The sequence below is a fragment of the Benincasa hispida genome, chromosome 7 (genome assembly GCF_009727055.1).
Source record: "Benincasa hispida cultivar B227 chromosome 7, ASM972705v1, whole genome shotgun sequence".
Lineage (NCBI taxonomy): Eukaryota > Viridiplantae > Streptophyta > Magnoliopsida > Cucurbitales > Cucurbitaceae > Benincasa > Benincasa hispida.
The window spans coordinates 8,158,089-8,168,057 of NC_052355.1; the positions used below are offsets into that span (position 1 = coordinate 8,158,089).

The window sequence follows — 9,969 nt, forward strand, 5'->3', positions numbered from 1 at the left end:
TGAGTTGCTCTCTCAAAGGTGGTCATCAAAGGTGATTTTCATCGTAGTTTGTAGTCGGAGGCGGTTGTCAAAGCATACAAAAATGGTTTTCGGAGTTAGTTATTGAAGTTAGTTATCGAAGTTTGTTGTCGAAGCCTAACATTGGTCGTCGAAGTTGGGTCATCGAAGGTGGTTGCTGGTGCTCGAAATTGGTTGTTAGAGTTGGTTGCGCAAAAGTTGTCCCAGCTCAGAGTTGGTCGCCAGAGATGTCATCGGAAGTGGTTATCGGAGCCGAATTTCGTGGTCAGAGTTGTCATTCGAGATGGTTGTTGGAGTTGGGAGTTGGTTGTCGGAGTTTTCATCAGAAGTGGTTGTCAAAGCTCGGAGTTAGTTCCACAGTGTCACAGTAGTCGATGGGTGGACCATTGAAAACATTGGAAGAAGGGACAGTTAGGGTGAATTGGTAAAATATATCAACTCAACTTGAATATTTAAAATTGGTGGGCCAAACAATGAGTTGGTATATTATATACCAACTCAACTCAACTCATGTTGGTGAGACAAATACCTCTTATAGAGATTTTTTACTTGGGCTCCAAAGATCTCATGCCTATAAATAGGAGATGTAACCCCATATGTAAAGCAGAGAAAGAGAGGAAGAAAGAAAAACTAGAGAGCAAGTAAAGAAAAGTGAGTGAGTGTCCTGAGAGTAATAGTAATCTAAGTTTCATCCTTGTACATTCTAAATAAAAGTTTTTTTCTTCAAAAGAGATTATCTCTCATCCTTTTGTGTCAATTTTTTCAATACATTCGGATGCCAATTGAATTATGCTCGGTTTGACTTCTTAGAAGTTATTACCTTATTAATTTATTGAAATTATTAACTGAGAACTTAAGGGCAAGCCGAGAACGAGAAAATTAAATTAGTAATGTAGAGAGGCATTAATTTATGACGTATTAATTTATAAGTTCAACTTATACATATATATCTCGTAAAAAATGACATTTTGATGGAAGCAATTTAGTATTGTTGGAATCATCAATTAATTTTGTTTGTTATTATATAAATTGAAACCAAAACCACCACCATTATTTGTTTTTGTTTCTTATCATTTAAATTTAAACAAATTTTGTCTACATGCCAATAATTTTCAACTTCTATCAAACATTACGATCTACAAAAAGCCATATTTGAAAACTTCAAACCTAAATTTAATTTATCCTAAGCTTGACTACTTCAAATTTATTCCATTTTTTAAACTTCTCTCTTTCTTGAAAAAATCATTAACTAAATTTGATATTTATTTTTAATTCTTGGCCTACCTAAAATGTTAAACTTTTCTTCAACTTTATTTATAAAAAAAAATTATTGAATTTCAAAGTAATTTATGTTTTTGGTTAAAATACCATGGTCTCCTATTTACTAATGGTTCACTTTTAGTCTTCATACTATTTTTATAGAAATTGGTTAAATAATATCAATAATTTTTAGTAAAAAAATACAATATATGAATATGTTTCCAAAATTTAAAGAAAAATATTTATAAATATATATTTTTTTGTAAAAAGCAACAATAAAGTAGTAGGACTAAGTTTAAGATTTATTTAATCTACATGGATCAATATTGAACATTTAAAAAATAAAGACTAAAATTAAATAAATTCAAAGTACAATACTAAAATAGTATTTTAACTTTTATATTGTTGAGTAGAATAATGTAATATTGTTGTAACTTTAATTTGTAGGTATTTTAACATTTTATCTTGTTTTTCTTATATATCATACCCTTGATGTAATGTTGAGTAGAATAATAAAATATTTTTCTTACTTTGTTGATCACATATGTATCTCTGACTTTAAGGGGACGTTCAAGATATTACTTATCAGTTGGATCATGTGCATTCATATTTAAAAATGGTTTTGTCGAACCGAATATAACTCAATTGGTATTCGAGTATGTTGCTAAGCATGAAATTTTTTGCTCGAATCTCCCCACTCTAGTTACATATATATATATATATATATATTCAAATATGACTTTAATATTTATTTAAATAGAGCAAAATTTTGTTTTACTTTAATTTGTATTTTCACTTTCCTATTTATTTATATAATGGAATAAATCATTGCTAATGTTTTAAAATTAAATCTTTTGTTTTCATTTGTTTTTACCGATCTTTTGTTTTAATGTTTGTACCTCTCATCATAGAGCAAAAAAGTAAAATATTTCTATATATTGTTCATATGAATTAGTCAACTCTCTCCATTATATCTACAGCGCTTTTAACTAAAAAAAAAATAAATGGAAAAATCAATTCATATACCGATAAACTTTCAAATTGTATCACTAGAGAAGTTTTAAACCACTTTTATATATGAATCAGTTTAGATATTTAGATTCCAAATTTTAATAATCAAATAAATAATTTTCACGTGTATGTTTATTATATATTAGAATTAACATGCGTTTTAACCNGTAATATTTTGATAAGAGTTTGGGGCACAATAATTTGGTTGAGGTGATTTTAGGTTGATTCTAAATTAAATAATGGAAGAATAGTTATAAATAACTTAGGAATAGTCGTTTAAATTGATTCATTTAAAAAAATTTAAAAATTAATAATTAAATTTATAATTTAAAATTTAATTAAGGAAAATTATTTTAAATGGTAAAACTGTTGAAAACTTACAAGATATAACAAAATGTTAGAAATTGACGTTGATAGACACTAATAGACTTCTATCAATGTCTATCAATGTCATAGCATCTATCATTGATAGTTATAAATTTTTGCTATATTTAGTAAATATTTTGATCCATTTTTCTATATTTAAAAGCAATCCTTTAATTAATTCAATTTTAAAATTTAGAGATATATAGGCCCGACGGATAACATTTTCCCGTTTTCGTTTCCTTTTTCTAAACTTTAGAAAACGTTTCTAAAAAGGAGTTAAATTTAAGAAACTACCAAAAAAAAAAAGTAGTAACATCCTAAGTTATCAAATTAACTATTGTTCTTTCAGTAAGGGTATGTTTGATGCATGATAAAAGTAGAGAGTTGAGTTGAGTTGAGTTGATAATTATTGTCTGGAGAGTTAAATTATCTGAGGAGTTAAATTATCTGTGTTTGTTTGCAGAGTTGAGTTGATAATTATTGTCTGTGTTTGTTGTGCAAAGTTGAGTTGGGGGATCTGATGCAATTTTTTGTGAATGAAATTAGTTCTATTTTTTTCTGTTTGTTTTTTATTTCATTCTTTTATTTTTTTAGTTTTATGTTTTTCTATTGTTGATTAATTTTCAAATATACACGTATTTTCTCAAATCATTTATGACATAAACGGGATAATCTCAATTTTTTTCTCAATTTGTAGAACATAATAGATTATTTTTCATATATTTTTTTCAAAAATTGTAATAATTCTAATTCTCTTCAATCTGTAAAACATACCAACAAAATATATTTCATATTGTTGCTCATTTAATTGGTATATTGTATATTGTAGGTATATATATTGAAGGTAATTATTCCAATTACTAATTGATATATTGTATGTATATATATTGAATCTTGCTAACTTAACATTATTATTTCACATATCATACCGTTTATTTTTATATAATATGGATGATATATTTGGAATTGAAATTGTACATAGGATAATTAACTTTCATTTGATTATGATGGTGAGAATGTGATATGATGTAGTATAGTAACATTTTTCATAAGATCACAAAAATAATATGAATCGACCAAACATGTGGCCGTTTCCAAAAAATTTCACAAAATATATGTTTTTTTCGATACTTATAATATCCATATCATAATATAAACATAAAAATTACATGTCATGACGTATGCAAAAATTATCATTTTTTTGACGATTAAAAAAAGAAAAAAATCAAATCTGTGGAGAATCCAAACGACGAACATGAGGGAATTCCCTGGTTTTTAGGGTTAGTTTTGAGTGAATAAAAAATGTGGTTTTAATAACCCACCGTTTCTCTTAATGGATTTAATAAACATGGTAATAAATACTCACTCAACCCAACAACTCATACCCATTTATCAAATAATTAGTGAAGTCAACCAAACCAAAGTGATTGTTAACTGATTAATCGAATATTGTAGGTTTCCCTACAGTCCAATAAATACCGGTCATAGACATACTTTTATTAATAGTTTTGTTTATTCATCATCAATAAATCAATATCAACTACTTCATTTCATGAGAATATCAATACAATAATTTATTCTAATACTTCCTTAGAGACTGAGTATATAAAGTCAGCTAAATATTCCAATGGAAATTACAGATTATAAGCTTTGTATTAAGCTAAGGGAGGGTGTGAAGAGGAGGCTTTACCAACATAGTATAGTAAAAATGGGAGTGGTTCCAATGGCGACTTTGAGCAATGGCCAGTCGATACCCGTTATCGGGATGGGGACGATGTCGATGGTCGGACCAGAGGCGACGAAAGTTGCCGTGGTGGAGGCGATCAGAGTCGGATACCGACATTTTGATACGTCGTATTCGTACGGATCGGAGAAGGCTCTTGGGGAAGGGATTAGTGAGGCTTTGGGAGTAGGGCTTATAAAATCAAGAGATGAACTCTTTGTGACCTCTAAGTTGGCTTCTGGTTTTGCTGATCCTTCACTTGTTCTTCATGGGATTAAGGCCACTCTCAGGTACCATTTTATATATTATTTATTATTTATTTTCTCTTTCTCAACAATTTTTTGGAAGGTTAATTTAAAGAACAAATTTTTGCAGTCCAAAATAAGTTTGTTAAACCAAAACAAATCATATTTTAGAATTAATTTTAGTGAACTAAATATGAACAAACAGATACCAACAAACTCAACATAATTTAAAGGGAAAAAATAATTCGTTTTTACCTTTAAACTTGTCAATTTGTACCAATTTTCGTTAGAAACCACAAGTGTTACAATTTTTACCTAGAAAATCACTCATTTCAATAAATTACCCTTTCTTTTACTTTTTCGAATTTACCTACGAATTTTAACAAAATATAATATTAAAATCTCCAAAAACTAACTAATTTAAATAAAATCGAGTTTTGAAATAAATTAAATTTAACCAATATGCAAATATTAGTTACCAACTTTGTCAAAATTCAAAACTTTCAACAAAAAATTGGCTTTGAAGTCATTTTTCTCTGAAATCTAAATAACTTAATAAAAGAAAAGTATTTTAAATGATAAAATTATTAAAAATATTTAGAAATAATAGTAAATATTACAGTCTGCGATAGACTGCGGTAAACTACTCTCCGTTTCTATTTTGATATAGATAGACAGTAGTATATCGTAGTCTATTGCAGATAGACAACGAAATTTTGCTATATTTATAAATATTTTTGTTCATTTTCTTATATTTGAAAACAACTCTTAATAAAATTCTATCCCCCAAATTTCATTGTCTTTATTATTTTAACGCTTTTTTAAAAAACAAAACTCAACTAAAAGGTTAAAATAATTGTCAAAACATTTGAAAGTTAGCAATTAAGTTTGAAGTACGATTTGATAAATTAAAAGTTTTAGACAAACCTACAACAACTGATAGGATCTAATGGCAACACTAGAGAGTTGAATAAGGTTATCTACAAATTTTAACATTATGAAACTTTAATCAGTCCAAAGTTGAAAACTAAATATTGGGTGTATTTGGTTTAACGTTTAATTTTGAAAATAAGACATTTTAAAAATTATTGAAGTATTTGATAACCATTCAAAATAGTTTTTAAAATAATTTGAAACTATTTTTATCAAAAGAGTTTAAATAACAATGATTTTTTTTTATAAAAACATTTTTTTCTCTAGTTATACAAAACAGACCTTAAACTTTAATTTAAAAAAAAACACAAATTAATAATTCAAGTTAATAGCTAAATGCAAATTATATGTAAAGTAATAAATCGAACCTAACATGCAGTCTAAAAGTTAGAAATGAAATTAAGTACAGAAATAAAAGAAGTTAAAAGAAAAAAGAAAACACTGAAATTTATAGTGGTTCGACAATTTGTCTACTTCATTCAACATGATCCCTTCTTAAGTATTTTACTGAAAAATTGTCTTACATGTGAGAAATGACCTTTTTTTTTCACCTAGACTAAAAAGAAATCCATATCATGTGCACAGCACGCTTTAATACAAAACCCAATAAAAAGCTAAAATTAAAACAATCAATTTCTCGATCTATAGTAAACTGAATTAATGATTGAGATTAAATGGAGAGAGAAAATGGTGTAGATTACATTTAGGAAGAAAAAAAATTGAGAATGAGATTTTGGTATGAAGACTACATTACTCCCTTTTTTAATTCAAAGATTCTGGATACCACATGTTACAATCTCATTCGATTATACATGATCTTATCTTTCTCATCTTCTTTTTCTTTTTCTTTTTCCTTTTCTTTTCATCTCTCTTCAACAACTGGCCACGGTTGGTCCATGCTTGCCACATCATCGACTACATCGAATTTTGTTTTCAATCTTCTTTTATTCATATCTTTTTCGTTTGAACTTCAATTCGAACGATTGACGATGCAATGAAATCATCTATTTAAACTCTACAAGAAAAAAAAACTTTCAAACACTAAAAAGTAATCAGTACAATAACTTGAGTTTGCCATCATCATCATACTTGATTTGATGAAAGCCCTAAAACTAAGACCTTTTACATCTCAAATTATTTGAGTGATGTTTATCGAGGCCATTTCTTTTTACAAAATATACATTAATTAATTGTCAAATAAAAAAAAAATGAACAGGAACTTGGGAATGGAATATGTTGATATGTACTTGATCCACATTCCATTGAAGTTGAATCCTGAAGTATGTAAAGTCCCAGTTGCAAAGGATGACATTTCTGCAATTGATCTCAAAGGAGTTTGGGACAAAATGGAAGAATGCCAAAACCTTTCTCTCACCAAAGCCATTGGTGTCAGTAATTTCTCTCCCAAAAGGCTTCAACAACTTCTTTCCTTTGCAAAAATACCCCCAATACTCAATCAGGTAATAATGCCTCTTTTTAGTTTTTAATTGTTCTATTTAATTTCTTTTTACAAACTTATTTCATAAAATCATTTAATAATACTTTTAATTTAATATAGGTTGAGATGAGCCCACTTTGGCATCAAAATAAACTAAGAGAGTTTTGTAAAGCAAAAGGGATTCATGTAACGGCCTATTCTCCTCTAGGTGCAGTTGGGACTCATTGGGCCACGATAAAGTTGTGAGCTCTGATGTTATTGCTCAAATTGCCAAGGCCAAAGGCAAAACAACTGCTCAGGTATAAATCATTTCAATTTTACTTTTAGTTTCGAAACTTTCATGTTTGTATCAAATAAATTACACTTTTAGATTCTTGAATTTTATTTTAAAGAACCTAATTGATAAATATCTCTAAACGTGTGAGAGCGCTTCAATCTTTCAATTATAGATTGCATTGAGATGGGTGTATGAGCAAGGGGTGAGCATAGTGGCAAAGAGCTTTGACAAAGAGAGAATGAGAGAAAACATTGACATTTTTGATTGGTCATTGAGTGAAGAGGAATCAGCTAAGATTGGCCAACTTCCTCAGCACAAAGCTGTTGTTTTGCCAATATTTATGGCCAACATGATGTGGTTCTTCACCTTGATGCTGAGCTTTGACTCTCTTTTCCTCTTATTGTTCTTTGCTTTCATAAACATACTATGCTCTTTTCTATCGCTAAATTTGTACAATAGAAAAGTTATGGATTATTATGTATGTGTCTTAATCTATCTTATCTTTTGTATTGTTTTGTAGACAAAAATATGGTTGAATTACAAATTCAATCTCCAAATTTGATGATTGTTTCTATCTTAAGCCATGAGTTTACTTCTTTGCATTTCTTGTGATTAAATTTGCATGCTAGTCACATTCATGTAGTTTTTAATATTCGCCGATTTGGGCACAACCAAGAAGATGATGAACTGCTATTTCTTGGTGAAGGAGCAAATCTCGTACAAAATAAATGTCTAACTCCACATGTTTGGTGTGAGAATGAAGAATAAAATTGGCACTGAGGTGAACAGCTCCTATGTTTTCACACGAGTTGAAGGAGAGGAAAAAGGTATTCCAAGTTTAGTAAGAAGAGATTTAACCTAGAGAAGCTCCATCGTAGCATTTGCAAGACAATGAAACTCTACTTCACAACTTGATCAAGATATAATGGAAAGCACCTTGCGAGTATGTAAAACCCAATTTCAAACATCAAAACAATATGGGTAGGCCAAAACTTAAACGAAATTTCATGGATATTGCCAATATGAAACTTGAGGAACTCATGGGATCTCTACTTACTTTTGAGATGTATTTTGATAGGACACGTGTCAAGAAAAACCAAGGTATTGCCCTACAATCCTCGGTAAATTATCAGTTTGAAGGTAAATTTGTAGAATAAGAAGAATCTCTTGTTGACTCAATATCTTTTCTACATGAACAATTTTGCAAGGTTCTAAAGCATTTTGAAAATAAATCTGGGAATTATGTGCCTATGCATGATAAAGAAAGTGGAAGCACATATTCAAATCCATATAGATCTCAGAATCAGAAGTAGAATGTTGATAATTCACAAAATAAAAGAAAATCCTTCTGGTGCAGGGAATGTGAAGGATATGGTCATTATCAATCTTAATGTCCAAATTTTCTCAAAAGAAAGAGTAAGAGTTATGTGTTAACTTTGTTTGATAAATATTCTGAAGATATTGGTGATTCTGAAGAAGATATCAAAGCCCTTTGTTAGTAACATTTCTGAGGATATTTATAGGGACAAAAATCAAGAAAAGTTGTGTAAGGACATTACTAACGAAGAAGATGAAGATTCTCGTGAATCGATTGAAACTTCTTATCGTACTTTACACCAATAATGCTTAAAGGATGTAAAATTCATGGATATTCATAAAGAAAGAATTGAGTCGCTTATTTCTAATAATCATAAACTGATGACCACTGTCTCTGTTCTTAAACGTGAGCTAAATCAAGTCAAGACTGAGCTGGAATCTATATATAAATGTATAAAGATGTTGAACTCAGAAACAAATGATCTTGATAAGATATCGCATCAAGAGAAGAAAGTTGGTGATTTAAAAGGTCTTGAAACTTTAAAACAAAGAGAAGAGTTCATGATCAATCATTTCTAGAGGAAACAAAACATTACTGGTGGATGTAATTAGAAGCAGATGTCGACACATGTGTCCTCAACATCTGCTTCGACATCTTCTCCGTAGTTTGTAAAACATTCCAAGAGGGTGTTGATATACCATCATTGGGGTAAAAAAAGGTCATATTAGACCTTATTATTTTAAATTAAATGGTTTTAGTGTCAATTTATCTTGGTTATCCTCTATACAGGTTAGCAAAAGTAATGACCGAAAGCTCTTTGCTCCTATGCTAAAATAGAAGTAGCGTGGAAAAGCAAAAGTTTGATACAATATGGTACTTATATCTTTTAGATTGTCCACAAAAGATGATTGGTACTTTGACAGTGGATGTTCTAGGCATATGACTTGTGAGAAGTATTTTGTGACAAATCTCAAATTTATGAAATTTGGCCAAGTGAATTTTGGTGTTGGTGCAACTAGAAAAATCTTGGAAAAGGGAATATGCAATATCCTAGTTCTCCCACCACTAGAAGATGCAATGTTTGTTGAAGGGCTCACTACTAACCTTATCAACATAAGTCAGTTATATGATCAGAGACTGCATGCTAACTTCACTGAAGATAAATGTCTTGCTACAGATGATATCAAAGCTCTTTTCTTGACAGGTATGCACTCTTCTAACAACTGTTATCTTTGGTCTCCTATTGTTACTAATGTTGTTTGCGATATGTCTAAACAAACTAAAATTGTATTTGGCATAAATGTCTTGGTCAATATTAGATCTGTTAAAAAAGTGTTAGGAAAGAATGTTATTGTTGGTTTACCCTATTTTCATGGTGTT

At 29.4% G+C, this 9,969-nt stretch overlaps 1 protein-coding gene across 1 annotated transcript; it reads left to right on the top strand.

The window, feature by feature from the left end:
- Positions 1-4,363: 4,363 nt before the first annotated feature.
- On the top strand, positions 4,364-7,655 carry LOC120082065 (D-galacturonate reductase-like). The gene is given in 6 exon segments (XM_039037287.1): positions 4,364-4,668; positions 6,773-7,016; positions 7,115-7,220; positions 7,223-7,293; positions 7,444-7,594; positions 7,597-7,655. Coding segments are annotated over 6 exon segments (936 nt in total).
- The last annotated feature ends 2,314 nt before the right edge of the window (positions 7,656-9,969 follow it).